We start from the raw sequence: 20,707 nt of genomic DNA on the forward strand, positions 1-20,707 counted from the left end.
TGCAGGCTCAGCCCTGATGCCTAGGGATTCCTGGTTTGGAGCTTAACAATTTAAGGGTTTAGGGCTTAAGGGGTTTAGACCTGACTGGGGAAAACAATAAACAGCATCTAGAAATTTCAGTTTAGCAGCTAGATTAGTATTGGTATTGATTCCTTTGTAATAATTACATACATACACAGTGATTGTTACTAAGAAATTAATCCATTCAAAACCACTTTGCCTTTTATCTGACTACACAGAGGAAATCACACAGCATTTCTCCAGGTGTACAGCGCACACAGTAATCTCAAGGACTGCAGTACACCTGTATTGTGCTGCTTGAGATATGAACCTGATGAGTTTACTACAAGTTTCAAGTAGTCAGTTTGGCATATCATAGTTAATTGCTGTTTTCTAAACCAAGACCTGGACTAGACAAAACCCTTCCCCACAATGAAAAAAAGATCATCTGACATGTTAGAGGCTTCCAGGCAGTCTAAATTGCCTGACCCCAGGCAGTCTACCACTGACTACAAATACCAATCAAATCCCTGTCATTTTGGTACAAGCACTGCATAGACAAGCACACACATGCACAAGCACAGGAATGGTTAAAGATATCAAAGGCATCAAAACAGCTGTTTCCCTCCCCCAAAAAAGTCCCAAGTACTCATATGTACTAACTGTCATACTACAAAATAATCCAAATAACAAAATCCTTAGAACTTCTGAAGGTTAAACCCCTGAAGAAGATTATTTATTTATTTTATTTAATCCCCTAACTATAACTTAGGTTCCTAACTTGCGAATCTTACATTTCCAGTACTTGCGAATCCAGTACATTTCAATACATTTCCAGTATTGAAAATATAGTTAATTAAACTCTAAACCCAGAGCAGTAGGTATCTACTTTACAATATCAGTTTTTGTTCTTTCTATGGCTTATATGACATTTGTTTTCCCGAGCTATTTCAGTTCCTTTATTTGCATGCATTTCAGAAGGCAGAGCTATGGCATAGCAGAATGGGAGAATCAACAAAGCAACATTAAAAGACATCCTGAAAAAATACCTTCCTCCTTCAGCAGAGTTATTAATGAAGACAGGCATATAAAACACATTTAGGACTGAGGGAACAGGTGCTTTTAGAATAACATGATTCTGTAAATACCATTTCTGATGCACTGCAGTTACAAGAAACTTACTTGGAATAATGTCATCCCACTAAGCTGAAGTCATGTAGCTGTCTTCCAGATCATCTCTTGAACTCTGTGCTCTGCATCCAGCACTGTCCAGGGCTCTGAACAGACCCTGAGGTCAGAGCAGTCTTCTTTCCTCAAATCCTTTATTTAAGCAGCAAGCCTTGCAGGTAAGCTCTGCAAGAACCTTCTAGCTCCTGCAGGTGATAAGCAACATTCTCTTCATTCAGCTGTGCAGAATACTGCTACTTTTCCCTAAAAATGGGATGAGAAAAAACAACTAGGAAAGGGCTACAGGCTATATGCAGGAAAAAGAAAAAATAACCCATGCTGAAACGGGAGAATTGTTTTGGCCTGAAAGTACATGAGTTTTTTGCTTAACATGAAACTAGTGTCAGCATAGATCAGCCTGATACCAGCAGCATAAGGCCTTCTTTCACTCTTCCTCTCTCTGCCTGCCTTCCATCCTTCTTAACATGTTCTCCCAAGCAGCAGTGAAGCCACTGGAGCTGGCTTACCATTTGCCGTGGTCATGAATTGCACCTATAACAACCTGGGTTCAGCTGTGGCTCCCAGTCTGAGTGCTGCGAGGAGGAGGCAGCAAGAGTGCATACTTCTTTTTGTTCATTTTTGTGGTGCTCATAATAATTTCCTGGCCACATCAACTCCTGGGGAAGCCTTATGCCTTGTCATTCATGTGCTTCCTTTGCAAGGAATTCTTGACAGGAGAGAGGTGGGGGAGAGCAAGTAGAAAGAAAAGAGGAAGGAATAGATCATCAGTTGAACCTTCAAGGGAATGCTCCTCCGCCGCCTCCCACCCTAACCAGGCACAGCTGGCACGGCAGCTGGGGAGCAGTCCCACAAGAGCTTGCATCACAAGCCCAGGACACCCACACTTTACTTGTTTATTTACTTGCACATGCCATTTTGGAGTCTCTCCATCTCTGGGGAGGGCCCCAGCTGGTTTTAAAGCTGCGCTTTTGTCTGTAAAAATGTATTCGTGTTCTGTGAACAAAACTAAACTGAACCTCAAAATAACTCCGGTTATTCAGCCAAGTTGCACTCACACTGGAGTGGTGAAAGTGGGCGTCAGCACGATTGTGTGTGGTGCACGCAGCACCTATAGACACAGAGCTTTATCACTTTTTGTGAGCATGTTTGCAAATGGAATATAAACAGAAATCCTTACTCATAAACAAGGAGCAGGGCACTGAAAGTTTTCCTTGTGAAATGTCAGTATTGCTCCTCATCTGGGAAACTTGCATAGTTGCTTCTTGCCAAAGTAAAATATCTCTTAGATTCATGAGACTGGAGAATTACATTCTGGTACTTTGAGACCAGGGCCACTTGGCCAAGAGCAATCAGCTTGTTGGGGTGTCTCAGGAAATCTTTATCTTTCCGTGAATCAAGCCCCAGTGTACATTGCTTGTCCCATTTGCAGGCTCATCATCTGGGAATCACAGCCCTTCCCATTCTCACCCCCTCCTCTCTTGGCACAAACATCCAGCAAAAAACATGAGCTGTGCACACTGTGCTGCTCCTCTGCTTCAGAAACTGACTTGGCTAATGTATTCATTAGGAATGATATTTAAGTCCTATCAAAGTTGTTCTGATAATATCACTTAGCTATGCGTAACAGAAATCAGATAATTGGACTTTCTCCCAAATATGCAGAAAAGCTAACATGTCACAGGACATGGGAATTAACAGAGATTTTGGCTGGGAAGAGATAAAATTTCCACTTGTTTCAAGTAGTTCTGAGCACCCAAAACCATTTTACAAATCACAGTCATGCTGTCTCATGTTCAAACCAGAGTGCTTGTTGAATCTACTGATGACCAGTATGGTTATTGCCTGGGCACAGTCACCAATGCTCATTTCCAGCCAGAACAAGAATTAACTTATTCCACTTTAGTTTTCTTTAATATAAAAGACTAAGAGAAGATCATATTCCAAGAGAGCATTTTGTGTGTGTATCTGTCTCCAGGAGCTACCACAATGAACTGGCCCTTGTCTTTACAGACAAACTGGTGGACTCCTACTACACTTAGAGACTGCAATAATTAAAAAAAAAAAATAAAATCACTCTATGCTACTGTACTTACCTGTGTTTTGAGTGAAGTAGCTCCCAGTGGTATAGCTGCCACATGAAGGGCTTCACCTCCTACTCCACCTCTTGCATTGCCAGCACCAGGTTTCGTGCAGTCATGATGCAAAACTCCAGGTGAAAACCACCCTTGGCTTTGCTGAATTAGTTTTAAGGGTAGGTCATCCCTGCCTGGTGCACAGTGTGGATGCATGAATGGTGGTGGCAGCAGCAAGAAGAGGGCAGTGCAGGCCAGGGAAGAGGAGCTGGAGGTGGGTGGATGACTTCTTGAAGCACTGTCAGCTGCCAGTGATGGAGCTGAGACATAGGTCCAGTAAGGATGAGTAATTCTGCTGCATTCTGCCATCTTCCCTGCTCACAGCAAGTAGAGAAACAATACAAATGTAAAAAGTCAGGTTATGTCACAGTAGTAACAGAGTTTTCCTCTGGATTATTACGATTTATTAAGAGCTCAGGCAATAGATCATAAGGGAGAAGACCTATTACAGCTTTCTGCTGCTGCAAGAGGGTTATCTATTTTCTGCAAAGCCATTTTTATTCAAGCTTGAGTTAAAGATGGAAAAACAAACAACCTGGTAGTTAGTGGGAGGTATGGGAGGGAAACACAGTTCCCAAGATCTTAGAAAAGGAGGCTGCTGTGAAAAGCCATCTGTTTACTGTGTCCTCAGCAGGACTGTACAGAAATGTCCCCTTTAGGCAGCATAGTTATTAACAAATGTAAAGAAGCAGTAAGCGAGTGTTGGAACATGGTTTCAGTCTGTTTTTTTCCTTTTATGGTAAAGCTGCCAACTTGCTGCTTCATTGTGATAAACCATCTGATTTTGTTTGTGATTAAGCAGAACTAGCTGGTCTATCAAGAACAGAAGGACGTGATTCTTACAAACAATCTGGAGGTGTATAGTGAAAAAGCTAAGCAGACTAGAGAGAAAAAAAAAAGTCAACTGCATGTTTAGGAAAGCTGATGCATTTCAGAATATACACATAGATCTCTATGCTATTAAAAATTGATGAGAGAATTTAAAAATGTCCAAAATATCTCATATAGACATACAGGGGATGGATATGGTAGTTTTCAGGTCAAATTTTTTGAAAATGCATTAACCAAAAAGATATTGGAAGGTAGAAAATGTATTTTGATATTTTTTTAAGCCCCAGGAATTATGTTTAAGGAATTATGTTTTATGCATGCAAGCAATTCTCTTCTTGTAGCTCTAACCGCATAAACTTGCAGACTCCCAAAATAGGGCACAGTCCTTTGTATATAGCATAAAATATTCCAGAACAGAAATAGAAGCAATCAAACAGGAGAGCCCTTGAAAGTAGGTGAGACAAGTATCTGTACCTCAAGCCAAAACACCATAGGATTAGATTTTCTGATCTGTTTCATCCTTACCCTTGCAATTTGTTAAAACTGCTGAAGGAAATTGAGTAACACCTGGATTTCTCTATGGATGTGCACAGGACAGTTTGTCAGCATGAGGTTTCTCAGGGCAGGCTGCACAGTTGAGCAATGTAGGGCTGAAAGATTCAAGACTTCATCTGGGTGCCAAACACAAGGCAAGTTAGTAGGGGCCAAGTACAGTAATGGAGAAGCTTGCAAGAATGCCACGGGGTTGTTCACCTAAAGAGAACAAGCAAATCATACAGGTCTAATCCTGAAAGCTTTTCAGACTTCAGGAGAAAGGTGATAGCAAATAAATAATTTTGATTTTCCCTCCAAGAACCCTCTCAAGTAAGTTGCTATCAGTCAGAGTCACAAAGTGCTGCTTCAGCAGAAGTCTTCTTTGGAGAGCCAGCAACAACTTTGTATTCGCTGCCTCCAGTTTCAGTCCTTCCAGAACCAAAGACTCACCATTCCCTCCATTTCCCTCTTATTTCCATTTCAGCAGGATTTTTTCCTTGTACCTGCATGAGGGGCTGGGCTGATTGAGTCCAAAGAAATTCAGTAACTGAGGCTTGGCTTGCACAGCCTGTTCTCTACCCCAGAAGGCACCTGATGCCACTTCTGACCTTCCCAATCCTCCTTCTGCTCTTACATTTCAGCAAAGCTGCCCACACACATGCACTCGTGCAAACCCTCTGGTGGGCCAGCTTATGAGATACCTTCAGGAGTGGTTTTTCACTTTATGGGGAGCAAAAGAAGGGCAGCAAAGGGCAGCAAAGGGTAGTGAGAAAATACTTGGCATGGAGGAAACCAACTGTTTCTGATGTTCCCTGAGCTCAGAAATTCCACTGGCAACTCTATATCAAGGAGCCACTTTTATTTTCTTTATGGTATTTATGGGTTTGTGATGCAATATCAATATAAGCACATGGTTTCTGTTTACACAACGGAGTATTTTTAGCAAAAATTCTACCGTGTTCTCACTTTTTTTAACTTAAAAGAAAGCCTAGTTCATATCCTGCAGTGAAAAATAAACATGGCTCACAGCTCCTCTCCTCCCAAATGTTTATGTGGAAGAGTCCTGCTGTACTGATTGCTGACCAATATCTCCAATAGAAATGTAGTTACTCATTTCGAACAAATTCACTAAACTTACCAGCAGTTAAGTGGCACCATTTACTGTGTGAGTGATCAATAAAGCAGTTAATATTCTGGCTGTTGAGGAACTGGAAGTAAAACAGTTGTATAGTATCAATCCAAGCCATAGCAGGATCCTCTTCTGCTTTTCCTAGGCTGGCTGTGGTCCAGGCAGCAATTACAACTTGCAAGCTTAATGGGTTGAATTTATCTCCATTATCTTTACAGAGTACAGAAAGCTTGTTTATCTCATGGTATTTATTACATACAGGGTCAGAGATAGGGCTAAACAATCAGATAGGTAGCCCTGCAAGCCACCCCACATGGTAAATACAAGGAGGAAGGGATTTATGTCTTAACCTCTGACCAGAAGCTCCACTGGGCTAATGCTAGCTCTGCATCTGATAAATAATGCCAAAGCATACAGAAACACTTGCTTCTGCCTTAGTTATCTGCCCTAACTCTCAGATTTGTAACCTATGCACATTTTTAAAAAATTCATTTGACCTGCCTGGGAATTTATTTTCCTAAGTCAAAAGATTTTTCTGCTGCCTGTTCAAGGCACTCTGTGACAATCTCACTCAAAGAACAACCAACTTCGACACCAGGGCAGGTTGCTCAGAGCTTTGTCAAGTCTACTTCAAAATAGCTCAAGGATGGGGATGCCACACCTCTCTGGGCAACATGTCCCAATGTTTGACTATTCCCAGAGTGAAAAAATTGTTCTACTTCATACATATCACAGAATGTGATGGCCACAGTCATCCACCTTTGCATAGAGGGCAAAATGCAAAGACAACAATTACCACAGACTTTTCTGGAAATCTTGCTTCAATGGAACTTTAGCACTTTAGTTTAGCACTATGGAGCACATTATGAAACCTCAGTGAGTGTTCAGTGTCCATCACAGCCTGGAGATCACAGCCTGAGGTCAGCCTTTTGGTAAAAAAATCTGTGTAAAAGTTCTGAAGGTGAAGAGAAACTCTGACTCCAAAAGCATAAGCAGAGAGGAGTGCTGCAACAGCAGGTTGTGGAGCTGGAATATCATCCTAAACCTTCCGGACTCTGCTGCACAGAGACCTCCTACATAGCTCATGTTGTAAAAATTGAGATTTTGGTCCACCTTTTACCCAAAATGTGTTTCACAGTTCTGTTTGTAGTAAAAAGTGTGAAGAATACTTAATATATTTGTTGATACGCTCTTGTCAAATATGTGAAGTATCTTGTTTTATCTTACTCTTTGGAGAACATCTCAGAGAAATTACTTGTCCTCTTGATAAAAGTTGCCTCCCAGTCTGAAATAAAATAGAGAGAATACATTGTTGAAGTATTTGAACTGCTCTGCTTTCAAAATTTAAAGCTTTGCATGACCAGCTTAAAACATTTTAGTTTTTTATGCCTTACCTCTCCAGACTTTGTCTCAAGTGGGATGCTAGCCATACTTAATTAGCATAGTAAAAAACATGAGTTTCAGGTTTGAAATTTTCAATTTTAATCTTCTTACAGAGAGCCTGATCTTTTTGCTGTCCTCATTACAGTTCATCTCTAATTTACCAAAAAATATTTTTGAACTCTTCACCTTTTGTTCATTTTTGGTACAAAATATTTCCACTAGAGATGCTTATTTAAATGGAAGGGCAAATCAAATAAGATGTGAACCCAGTACTTTTGACTAATCATGGATTGCCAGATTTTGGAATGTTCATTGTAAATCCTTATAAATATAAGTGCTTCTGTCAGGACACAGCCATTTTCCCTAATTAATGGATTTTTTTCTTTATTCACAGATCGAGAAGACCAGTCTATCCTGTGCACGTAAGTGAACTCATCTATTTAGTATATCTCAATATTACAATGTCTTAATTCAAAATTGATTCAAATTCTGATGGAACTGACATATTCTCCTCACCTTCAGTAAGCTTGAACTCCAGTCCCAGTAGATTTACCTGTTGGTAAAACAAAAAGTACCTGTATTGTTGGAAGTTTTTAATGCTCAAACTCATTTATTTAAATTGACTTGCTGAACTCAGAGATTTAAGAGTTTAAAGTGACTGGGGAGTGTGGTTTTAAAACTGTTTGTAGAGAGGGCAAGGGATTGTAAGAGCTTCCTAGAGGAAGGTGAGGAACCAAGAAAAGTGAGGAACACAGAGCATTTACTGAACTGCTTTTCATTTTTAGCTGTTGATAGCTCACCATAACTTCCTAATCCAGTTGTCATTGCAGAAAAGTGCAATATTTTATGTCCAGCTGTTGTTTTGTACAGTTTGCATATGCTGTAGCTAGAACAGGGAAGGTTTGGTACCTCCCTGCTGGCAGTGGGCAGCCCTGGAGCGGGGGCAGGAGGCAGGAGCCTGTTGAACAAGAGGGCACAGCACCACAGGGCGGGTTGGACCTTTCTGCAGTCTCTATCTAATGGATTTCGGCAATAGCAAAATGCCAGCTAAGCCAGTCCTGGTTTGAACTCTGATTTTTCTGCCACCTGCCTTGCTGAAGGCCTCTTGCTTCAGTTCTGACTTGCCAGTGTTCAGACAGCACCAGTGCGGGGGGGTCAGTCATTAAATCATGGGGCAGGCAAGGATTTTATTACAATAAGCTTTGTTGTGTGCATCTTGCTACTCCACAGGCTGAACTGGTTTTAGGTTATCTGTCAAAATGCAACCACTGACTGACTGAATATATATATAGACTACAGTTTTAAAAAGCTCTGCTACAGATGACCAGCCATACAGTTACTTGTGAGTGTGACACTGATGACTTGAAAAAAAAATCATCACCTAAGAAAAGATTGTGTATTGTATCCAATCCCATAAGGGCCAGCACTGCTCTGACCTCTGTCATAACCAGATTTCATTACATGCAAATATATCAATCAAGAATCTCACAAAAAATGCATTAGACCAAAAAGAAATCTAAGATTGATGCAATGATGACATAAAAATTGTCCATCACTTTCTTCCCAGGATGGAACATGTCATTGTAATGAAGACTAATTTATTATATGCATTTCCTCCTTCTATTCCTGTACTCTAGTTTATTTTTCCATTAGTAAATCTTCAGAGCTTCTTTTAGCTGTGGGATATTACAGTTTTTAAGAAGGGGGATTTCTTTTGCAAATCTCTACCTTTTTGTTCATGAAAATCCATTAAATTATCCACTTCTGACAGCTTTTATATATATATATATGTATGCATATATGTATGTGTGTGTATATATAAAACTATAAAAATACTTTTTGCTTCACCTGGCCAGCTAAGCCACATACATAGAATAGAGAGAATGAAATATCTGCCATTTTGAATACAGCTACATTAAGTGATTCATTGAGACATTTAGAATAAGGGCTGTATGTTGGATGGGCATTGTGACCCATAGCTTAGAACAGTCCTCACACATCTCTTTCAAACTAAAAAGATAAGTCAAGGTAAAACAAATCTGCACAATTTTAACCACTACTGGTTTACCATCCTTGTTGACTGAATTTGGCTGTACAGAAAGAAGACAATTAACTTGGTTTTCGGCTGGGCAGCTGTCAGGTGGAAGAAATTTGCATTATTTTATAGAATTGCTAAAAGTTTTAAGAAATTATCTTTTTGCCTAAAATATATAATATGTTTCTTAGTATAAATACATCCATTCTCAGTACTTCACACTCAGCTCATTGAATCTACCCTCATGGGTTTGCAATCTTTTCCAATCCCTACCCCTTGTCCGATTAGCTGTAGTATGTTTAAAATCCTGCATCTGTCTTTCATGCTCACGTGTTCTAATGCTTCATCAGAATTCCCATCTTTCCTAGATGTCATTCTTTTGCTATGTTTTCATAATAACTACACACATACTGTCTTTGATCTACTCTCCTCTGTGCACACCATCCTTTCTGCTGTTAGCCCTTTCCCATGGAAAGCATCACTGAACATCCTCTCATGTCATTCCCTGCCAGCTGCTCTCTGCCACTTTACAGTCAGCTTTAAAACCCCACACCCCATCATGCATATTTACCAGCTGCCTCTCTGGAACATAAGAAACTTTATACCATGGCTGTGCTTACTAATTGACCTGTGACTGCATTATTATAACAGAACATAAAACACATTTAAGAAAGATAAAATATATAATACGGCACTAAGGTCACAAAATCTTGCTGGTTTATGTGTCTGAAAACTAAGGCAGTTAAGACTTTTCTGTCCTTGCATTTTGGTCCCTGTACTGCTCTGAGCAGCCTCCACCACTTTGCCTGGCTACTGGGAGTCCCTGAAGTTCCTGCCTGTGTTTAGGCATCCCCCCCTGCAGTCTCTCTGCTTTCACACTGGAGTTTGCCATGCAAACTGTATTCACTCTTGCAAAGACTGTGCTGGTCTGTGTTGACCAGCACGTTGGATATGGCTGAAGGAAGAATCCCAAGAACTCTGTTCAGTTCCTCAGGGACCTGAGCAACCTTGCAACATCCACAACTAATCATCAATTGGACTAAACAATAGCCAGTGAACAGGCTTATGACTTTTCATTCTAATGTAAGTGAAGGTACTGGCCCTTGAAGGAAACTTCTGGCCTCTAAGTTGTTCAGTTTTTATAGATATAAGTGGATCCTACTGGAGTTTTCTAAAGTTGTTTTTTTAACTAAAAATTCCACTGGTGCTTATTTACATAGCTAAACACATGACTGTGTTAAAGATCTCCCCTTAAACCTGTCTGATCTTAGGGTTATCATATTTTAGCCACTTCCTGAAAAGAGCGGGTACAATATTTTCTAGAAAGTAGATGTGGCTGAAGGGACTGCGCACAAGCTTCAGTTAAACACGAAACCACCTTCAATCAATAATTCTGAATGTTGGGGGTAACGTGAAGACTGCGAAAACAAATGTTTGTTAAACATTTTATAATCAAATAGTTTTTTGTTACCTTTTACTTTTTTTAATATGTGCATTTAGTCTGAATAGCTTCTATCAAAACAAATAGTAGCAGGAGGCTATTTCTACCTAATTTGACACAGCAACAGACAAAATACTGGTGAGGCACTGACCATTCTGCCCTTTTCTCCTTCCTCCCCGCTCTTTTTTTGGGCAAACTCTCCAGAGCCTCCCCTGGCCATGGAACCTCAGCCCACTTTCTCCCTGACACGTCAAGAAGCATAGTCATCCGGAACATCCTCCAAACTGCAAAGCGCCATCAGTCGAAACACTCCTCTATGAGAGGAGCTCAACTCTTTTATTTCCCAGCTCACTAAATCTCCAAGGCTGGAGCTGGCAAGTGTTGCTGCCTGGCCCTTCTCCCACACAGATATCTCATGTAGCTTTAAACCTGGGGTGGAGCTTGGTGCTCAACCAGCTTGGTCCCTTCTGGGGACCAAGTAAACTAGTAGGATAAGTGGGCTGACATCTGAGCCAGATCTCTAAAGGGGTGCAGCTGGTGTAGGACAAAGCTTTTCATGATCTTTGCACATCTCATACTGCAGGATGAAGCCTGCCAAGCCCTAATGGGATTTAGAGCACCTCATTGACTGCTCTGTGCACAGAGGATTCCTGCAGTGCCAGCAGCCAGATTAACAGATGTTTGAATGGTCAATTTTTGTGGTTCATTGCTTACTGAAACAAATACTGAAAATAAATTCTGCTGTTACTTTTTAGATGTTTCCAAAAGTGGAATTAAGCTAAGTCTTATATCATACTATTAATATAGAAAGCTTCCATATTTTCAACAAAAAACCCCCACACTTTTAAAACTCATTTTTTCCTGTTATGGCCAAATGTGCAAGAGTCCTAGCTACACCACCACAGGCTTACCCCACAACAGTGGGGCCAACTTGCTAGACTCACCTTGTCCTGATGAGAAACCTGTTCTAACTGGGATAATTTTCACTTAAGGTGAAGGTAACAGAGTGACGGAGGATTTAGTAGCTCATGTGGTACAAAAACTCTTATAGCTGAGTACTACATATGTGAGCTTACGTTCTTTAAATCCTATACTGAGTACCTAAAACAATGCCTGGCAAGAAATGTGGAAGATTCAATTTAACTATGCCACACAATGTGAAGGTGGTGTTTTTAACTGTGCAGGCCTGGAAGCCTACTAAAACCTTTTGCTCAGGAAAGCCAAGGAGTTTCTTACGAGGAAAGAAGAAGATTGGGAAGAAGATTAAGTACTGGTGTTGGGCTAATCAGAACTGTGCAACAGGATCTGCTTTTGATCTGTGTTTTCATGTTGCCCATTTGAGCTGGGTGCAAAGAACAGCACATGGGGGAAGACTCAGGAGAAAAGCATGAGAATCAGTAAGTTCACTTCACAGGTGGATCCCATGCATCCTCTCTTCTGAGTGCCTGCTTTCCTCAGTCTTTACCCCCAAATGATGTTCCAAAATGGGAGTTCACCATATAAATATTTAGAGGCATTAAACCTTACCTAGTTATTCCTTCTCACTAGTTAGGTTTTAAACACATGGTATTTTATCACTGAGATGAAATCTAGACACTGTCATGCATCTGTGATGTATCTTTCAGAGTTTGAGGGCTACTAATTTTGTTTAATGGATACTTATCAGACCTGTCTGTTGTCACGGGCATTTAAAAATGATATGATGTATTGAAAAATCAGATGTATACATCAGCTGTGGACATAATTCTTTATTACTCACTGACCTTTGTGATTTCTTTTCCTACTTGTAGCTTGTCTGTTTTCCATTTCATGTTGAAGTATTTCCTTTTCTTGTTGAGGTATTTCCATTTTGTGTTGAAAACCTTCTCATTGTCCACTTCAAATGGAAGTTAAAGCCCCCAAGTTTAGCTGCAGAAAAAGGAAAACCCTCAGCTTGTGCAGCAGCAAAGAGTTAAGGATGAAAGCACAGAACGAAATGTTAAGTAACTGAAGCATTACAGTGTGGTAGGACAATTACAAGTAAAATGATGCCATATATGGTAATACTTACAGGGATTCAGAAGAAAGCCAAATGATGGGCACTGCTGCCCTGGGAGAAAGGAAATGCAATTCATGTAGTGATGAACTACAAATAACCTTTAATAAAATTAAAAGCCTGGGGTTTGTTTGAAGAAAGTTTTGGTTTGTTTTGTTTTTTTGTTTTTTCCAAAGATATAAAGTTGTAAGGTAGATTTATTTGAAAACTTTGTATGCATATGTCTTCAAAATGGTGTGCTTGGTTTGGAATTGTTCCCAGGACACTTAATTTTTATCAATAAAACATGGAAATGTTTTAGTACTGAATCCCAAGCAGAGATGGATCCAACCTCTAAACTGTGCAAATCAACCCAGGTCTTGTGAAAAGGAACATGTTCATCTCAATTATTTCTGGTTAAAACTCTAAAAGCCAGAAGAAACACTTCTCATCATGTTGTATTTCAGGCAGGAATTGTTTCTGGTTTCCTAACGTTTATATCAATGTCATCCTGTCTTGAAAGTTCTGCCCAGCACTTACTCATATTTTTTATATCCATTTATCACTGGTCCCTTGGTAGGGAAAATTAACTCCTGTGTTTCCTAATTAGGAAAAGAAGCAGAACTGCAGTGGATCCAGCTAAATAGTTTCAGCTTCAAAAGAGTTGACAAATATTCACTGGATTTTTTAATGTATTGTTCTTTTTATTTTTAAATCCATTTTAATTTAAAGAGGACCAACTTATATTTAGACTGTTGCCCTCCTCACAGCACTAGCTTGATGCAATTGAAAGAACTAATTTATTACATCCACACCCACTTTAATGTCCTCTTTGATTGTTGAGACAAGACAGTATAAAAGCATTTTCATCTAAATAATCCTCAGAGCCAAATGTATCTAGAAGACACAAGATGATGTAATATGACACTTAGAAAGGGAAAAGTAGGCTGGAAATGTTCTTCTGAGAAAAGACTCTGTAAATCTGGCCCTTGTACCTGTAACTTTGAAAACCAGTATTTTACTTTAAGAGAGGGCTTAAAAATTGTAAATAAACTTAACCCTGGAAGTCCTCTAGGAGGTGAAAAGTTACTACTGCCTTCTGCTACCCAAGGGACACTGCCAGGAGCACAGCCAGGATGCCAATCCTGCTGTCCAGACATCTCCTGTGGGATAATTACCTGGTTAGCAAGGATACTTCAGGCAGTCCCAGCTCTAGTCCCACTGAATTCAAGGAGCATTTGAACATGGAGTTCAGATGAGGCAGGATTATTTGCTTATTCTTCAGCACTGATGTAAGATGTTAGTCTACTTTAATTACAAAGTTTCAGAAGATAAAGTGATTTTATTACTGCTGATATTTTTTTCTTACTGCTGTACCACTTCATAGTTAATGTTGTATTTTTTGGTCTTAAACCACAAGCAAAGTCCCTGCCAGCTGCACTTCTCATAAATGTTCAGATGCTGCCAAAGCAAGATGAACTGTTGTTCAAAAATGCATCATGTTTTAGAATTGCCTTAAATGGCCCAGCATCCAGTGAAAATACTAATGGGACAGAGATACAGCTCTGATAGCACGTTCTTTGCATGCTGAAGTCAGGTGGGCTTGGAGAGATGGTGTTCTGGGGTAAACATGAACTGAGCCAGACAGTTTCCAGTCCTGTTTTTATACAGTAAATATACCACATGGCAGGAGTCCACTAGTTACCTACCTTCTTTTGTGTTACTTTCTTTCCCCTCAGAGGTGAATCTGGTGCTGGCAAGACAGAAAATACCAAAAAGGTCATTCAGTACCTGGCTGTTGTTGCTTCATCACATAAGGGCAAAAAGGAAACCACCGTCACTGTAAGTGAACCTTCAGTATTCCCCTCTTCTTCAAGCCTGTTAGGAGTGTACTGAGCTGACTGTGCTACAGCGAGTCAGGCTCCGTGGCTTTCCAAAGGGTCAATGTATTAAGGGTACACAGATACGTCACAGCTCTATGTTTATGGAAAAAAACCTTTCTGTTTGACACCCGTTTGACACCCCCTTAGGCATCAAATCAGAATGTACTTTGCTAGAGAGAAATACTCATTGCTTTCCATATGCAAAGCACCTATTTATATCCTAGCATGAAGGGCTTGAGTCCTTATTTTACCCTTGGCCTCTGGCAACCAAGAAGTTTGGGAAAGCCTTTAACTAACACATTGTTCAAATACATAACAAAAACATATACCAGCATTTAAACTTCCACAGGTTTTATTTGCTTTATTAGCAAATAAGTTTTCTTACTAACTAGCAAATAGTCTCAGTATAAAACTTGCCTTTTCTTTTTACTCCTCTGTCAGAGAGAGTTATATTGAAAGGCACAATATTTTTCAAGTGCTTTGTTCCTTCAAAATTTGTCTTGTTTTAGCAACTAAAGTTTGTTATCTTGCCCTGAACCATAATATGAACTTATACCTGCCCAGTTCCTTGAGATCATGAGTGTGGCTGAGGCTCTCAACTGTCTTTGCTGTTTTCAATGATACAACTCCAGGTCCTACGTCATTTCCAGCCTTTCGAATGATACTCAAACTTTTCTGAAAAAAAAAAATAAAAAATTAAAAAGTACCAATTCACTTTTGTGACAAAACAGGCTTAATTCGGGAAGGCATTTCATTGTGTCCCAAAGAAGCAATTAGTAGGGCAGTGGGAAATGAAGTAAAAATCCCATGGCCACACCTGTGTGGGGTCTTGCAGCTGCTCTTGCCCAGCACAGGGTGTGCAGCCTGGCCTCTTCCACCATAAATAATTGTTGTTTATGTACAGCAGAGTCTGCTTTGGAGCAGGGGAGGGAGTAGATGTCCCTTTGGGTAGTATTTTCTAGAAATCTGTAATTAAATTTAGTGGAAACAGTCCAAGACCAAAGGCATAATTTTCCTTTGTTGAATGTTTATACATTCCCACTGGGTCCCTGCTCAGTGGCCGGGGAAAATGAACTTACAGTTTCAAGGCCATTCCTAATGGGCATGTAACCGCAGTTTCAACCAACTCTTCTGGGGAACTCTTGGGATCAAAGTGGCCCTGAGACAGACCTGAAGGCAAATAACCACCAGATGAGAGCTGAGAGAAAGTCTAAGTTGTTCTATAACATGCTGACAAATAGTAATGCAGTGTCTGGGACAACTGATGCTGCAATTTCAGTCATTAAAAAATATTGACTATCAAAATGCCTCAGTTGCACCAGAGAAGAACTGGGGATTTACCATAAAAATATCTGTCCTTGTCTCATCCTGGGAGACTCACCTGGGACTGGCTTCAGATCCCATCCCTTTCCTTCTGGGTTGTTTTTTTTTCCTCTTCAGTTAAAATGCTCTTTATATGCTAACAGTATCTGTACTCTTGGTATGTCTGCAGTAGATTGTTTGTATGTGTATTCCTGGTTTATTTGCATGGAAACTGTGTATTGGTTATTTTAATACAGGAAAAACAATAAAAATGTCTGTGTAATGGAAATGATACTGACACTTGTTTTATACCACATTATTCAATACAGCAAGGTCCATCTTTTTCTTACGTGAGTAACTTAGACTGTTTGATGTGTGTTTAAGGCACTGAGTGTAGATCTGCATGCTATTGTTGCACCTCGAAAATTTATGAGAGATTTTGTTGAAATATGTTGTATGAGATGATAAAAAGCAACAATAGCACCAAATGCTCTCACATGCTCAAATGCTCTAACTGTGTCAGGCTCCATGGTAAAGAATGAGGTCTGACACAGGCAGGGTCATCTTCTAAGTATCACTCTCTTCTGTATCTCTGTGTTCAAATTGCCATTGTTTGAATTACATTTCCCATGATCCTGAATGAGCCACTCAGCCTGAAATTGCACAAAGTAATTTCTGAATGAAAATACCCAAATGCTTATCGTGCTTCAGGTTGAACTCTTTAGGACTGTTGTGAAATAACTCCTAAACCTCATGGTGTTTGATTTGGTTGGCTGCATGCTTTCTGTTTGATATTGCTTTCAGTTTTACATTTTCATATAACTGTTAAGAATTGTTCACATCCACAGAAGTCAGCATGTTCTGAGCTTGCTGCTATGATGCATAACAGAGCAGTTCCCACTGCAGCCTGTGTCTGCAGGTGGGTTTTGGCAGTTTCTTGTGGGCCCTCACAGGCCCTCCAGTATTGTGCTGTGCCATCCCAGCAGAACAAGGCTTTGGGACTACAGGTAGATTTGCTGGCCTAGCCTTTCTCTTTCTGTGCCATGCAAATGGGATTATTTTTTTAAGGGCTCTTTTTCCCCCCCCATTCTGAATGCTGCCTCTCAGACTTTGGCTATGACAAAGGGCAATGTGTTGCCCCTGAGATAATTTAGTACTTAATTTGACAAGCTCTCTGCAAAAAAAGCTAATTCATTGCTGGCATAGGCAACTCTGTGGAGTTCACCAGACTTACACCTGCAAGCAATGCTGTTCATGTGGAGCCGCAGTTTTGCACCCCAAGTCTACAGCATAATTCAAATCTCACTAGAAGCAGGTGGTATCTGTCTCAGTTTAGTAGACAAGACTCTGTTTTAGCTGTCACCATCTGACTGCAGCAACACCCTCCACTTACAGTTTTTAAGTCTACAGAGTGCAACTGTAAATAGAGTTGCTCAGTTCAGAAGGACTTCAGGGATGCACTACTTAGTCTAGGACTCCTGTATTAGCTTGTTTGGAAATATTCCTTCCTCTTCCTTCAGCTCTTAGGTAGTAACTTTTGGTGGATTTTTGGTGGATTTTTTTTTTTCCTCCCAAAATGCAGTCTTGATACATGGCTTAGCTCCCAAAAGATCTGTGCTCTCAGGAAGGTGCACATTCTCCCATCACATGGCCATGCAGATAAGTTAGCCATTTGTTAACAGTCTTTGCTTTTGATTGATATTTCTGAGGCAGCTCTTAGGATTGCCACAAGTTACAGAATATTCAGGACTATAATTCAGAAAAAGCTTACCAGTTTTGCACACTAATTGGAAAGCACATTCATTTTCCAAATTATTTCCCCTAGATTCAACCTAAATATTGCCTTATTTTCTAATTAAAATTATTTAAATATTATCTTTTTTATCAAGGACTTTTCAGGGTGAGTTATTTGAAATAATGCATGTTGCTGCAGAGTAGTGCTCAAAAAATAGGATGAGAAGAAGCATATGTGAAAGTGAGTGACCTAATAGGGTAGAGCTGCATGAAAAGTTAAAAGAAGCTGTATTCATAAGCAAAAGATTTCTTCAACTTGAGTTGTTTAGAAATAGGGATATCAAATGCATGCTTGCTTCACTGCATGATTTGTTTCATTAGCGATTACCAACCTCAATTAACAATATAATACAAATTTTGTGTGTTTGCATGATAATTCATTATCCTAGTTTGAGGTAAACCAATGCATTTGCATATTTAACCTAAATAGCCTTGCATGGATCATTATTAATAGACTTGGTGAAATCTGCTTTGTAGCTTTGTGCTGCGTTACATTAAAATTATTCTCAGCAAGTTATTCTAATGACATTATCATTTGCTAGCAAAGGATCTCAATAAACTAACTTGAAAAAGACATTATAAGGTTGCTTTAACAATATTACTTCCAAAAATTATATTAAACTGGAAACAAAATTGACATTAAATGACCCTTTCTTCTTTTTTTTTTTTTTTTTAAGAAAGGCCAGTCATGATACTAAACAGATCAATTGATTTTGATCTGTCACAGGCAATAGGACTGGAAAAGGGTCATGTATACAAGACAACACTGTACTGCACGAATATATAAACACAAAGATTAATAGAGAATGAAAATGAATCCACATGAAGTACAGTATTCAGCAAAAAAAAATAAGAGGTTTAAATTATCTTTCACATTTTTCTGCATTGTACATTTGTTCATTTTCCTTAAGTGTGAAGTTTAGGGTTAACTGCGTTTGAATGAATTTTAGGGTGAGCTGGAAAAACAGCTTCTACAGGCAAACCCTATTCTTGAAGCTTTTGGAAATGCCAAAACTGTGAAGAATGACAACTCCTCCAGATTTGTAAGTAGGAAAAATCCAGTTGGGTCAGTGGGGGGGAGGCACAGCATCTTTTAAAACACTGTGGACTAACAGCAGCCCTCATCAGTGCTTCTGAACAGGAATTTGGGCTTTGAGAAGATTAAAGATAAGCTCAAACTTGACAGAACCATTGTCCTCTCACAATTTAGTCTGTGTGGCCTTCCAGAGTAAGTTATTGCCCCAGGACTTCAAAGTATTTGCAGAATATTTGCAACCTCCAGAATATTTACAAACAAAAGCTGTACTTTCTTTTTCTTTGCACCACTGTTGAGTATGTATCTCATAAAGTGTGATTGTTACTTAGCAAGAGCAGTTAATATATATAAAAAAACTACAGGAGAAAAAGCAAAAACATTCATAAAGATTTTAAGCTAGAATGATGTGAGCTGAGGGCTGTCACTAGTTGATAACATTTTTTCTGGGAGTGCTGGCAGATACTTGTTTTCTCTGCAGACCCTCCTCTCCCACCTCTGCTCTGTCCCTGCAAAGTTCAGGGACCCATTCAAATGAACCTCAGCAGAGGGAGCTGCACAGATCCAATGCTGTTCCCTCATTGAACTTGTGGAAATCAAAGTAGAAAGTAGATGTTGTTATATCCCCAGCTTCCATAGCCTGGCTCAGTAGGGAGGACTCCTTTCCCTCTGAAAAGTGGGGGCAAATCTCTCCTGAGGGAATATCAGAGAAGTTCTCTTCCTTTCAGGCTTTTCCATGGCTTGTCCCAGCAGAAAGGAGTCAAGCACGTTATTCTTCAGAGGATGATGTACATGTCTTATTAAACAGGCTAAATACTAATTTTGGAAAATCTGGCATAACCTGAAAGAACAGCACAATCTAGATCTTCTTTTCATTCACAGGGCAAATTCATCCGTATCAACTTTGACGTGACAGGCTACATTGTCGGAGCAAACATAGAGACTTGTATCCTTTTCAGTGAGCTGCTCTGGGAGCTAACTAGGGTGAGCAGAAGGAAGTAAGATAAACAAGCTCCATTGCATGTCTAAGAAAGGCAAAAGTTGCTGAGGCTTCTATAAACAAAGATGGAGGGAAGTTGCTCCATTTATGCTGATACCAGCTGCTAGGTTTGTCTTACTCTCCTGTTTACATTTTCAGGTCTGTTTTCTCAGCTATAGGAAAGTGTGCTATTCCTCATATACAGCTGCAGAACATGGAAGCACCATACCTAAGGCAACAGCAGGGGACTTCAGAAGCAGAGTCTCAGTAATACAATAACGGGAAAAGATTGTTTTGTGGTTATGGTTGCATGTGATCTTGAGAGCTGTGCAGTCATTTTGTTTCGTACCAGTGTGATCCTGCACAGGTCACTCTAGTTCCTTGTGGTGTACATTTCCAGCTGGATAAAAACTTTTGAAACTTCACTGTTTCTAACTGGTGCAGTAACAAGCACTTTGAAAAAACAGTGAATGCTTTGTATTTCCACTGCAGTTTACCCTGGAACTTGGAGAGTGTTTTCCAGTTTTCAAGTCCATGTTTGGCACTTTGTCCAGTCCTGACCGCATGTTGGGATGAAGCCCAGATGCTCAGTACAAGCTCACCCTCAGCCCTGTGCACCCTGGCTTCTGTAAGGGAAGGGTCCTGAGCCTTGCGAACTGAGTGATCAAGCCTGTGGCTGCACCCACCCTGGTGTTGAGGTGTAGCAAAGGCCAAATATGCTGTACTGCAATAGAGATGTTCCATGAAAAAGCACTGAGAATAACCTGTAAAGGGAGAAGTCAATATGATACCTATTATGACAGCTTTCTAGTTCATGTCTGGAGGACTGAAGGGTCATTTTAATAAGAGTAATATAACTTTCCCTCCCACCTGTTTAAAGACTTGGTATTAATAAAAACAAAAGAAACAGGAAAACCCAAGGAACATGACAAGGTCAGAAGAGCTGTCTTAAGAGTCATTACAGTTCTCCTCCCTTTGTCAAAGCAAAAGATAGTTTATTCTGAAATTGCCTTGATCTCTGCATATTTT

General features: G+C 39.9%; 1 protein-coding gene across 3 annotated transcripts in view; it reads left to right on the forward strand.

Moving 5' to 3' along the window:
* MYH11 (myosin heavy chain 11) overlaps nucleotides 1–20,707 on the forward strand; it is a 59,642-nt gene that overhangs the window by 12,456 nt on the left and 26,479 nt on the right. For 2 of the 3 annotated variants that reach the window (XM_051632036.1, XM_051632038.1), the window contains exons 4-8: nucleotides 7,592–7,619; nucleotides 14,427–14,529; nucleotides 16,202–16,222; nucleotides 18,617–18,709; nucleotides 19,582–19,645. In XM_051632036.1, the coding sequence (XP_051487996.1) occupies nucleotides 7,592–7,619; nucleotides 14,427–14,529; nucleotides 16,202–16,222; nucleotides 18,617–18,709; nucleotides 19,582–19,645 (309 nt within the window). The remainder of the gene's footprint in view (nucleotides 1–7,591; nucleotides 7,620–14,426; nucleotides 14,530–16,201; nucleotides 16,223–18,616; nucleotides 18,710–19,581; nucleotides 19,646–20,707) is intronic. The other variant, XM_051632037.1, reaches the window with a different exon arrangement.

This window comes from Apus apus, chromosome 14 (assembly GCF_020740795.1).
Source record: "Apus apus isolate bApuApu2 chromosome 14, bApuApu2.pri.cur, whole genome shotgun sequence".
In the NCBI taxonomy this organism is placed as follows: domain Eukaryota; kingdom Metazoa; phylum Chordata; class Aves; order Apodiformes; family Apodidae; genus Apus; species Apus apus.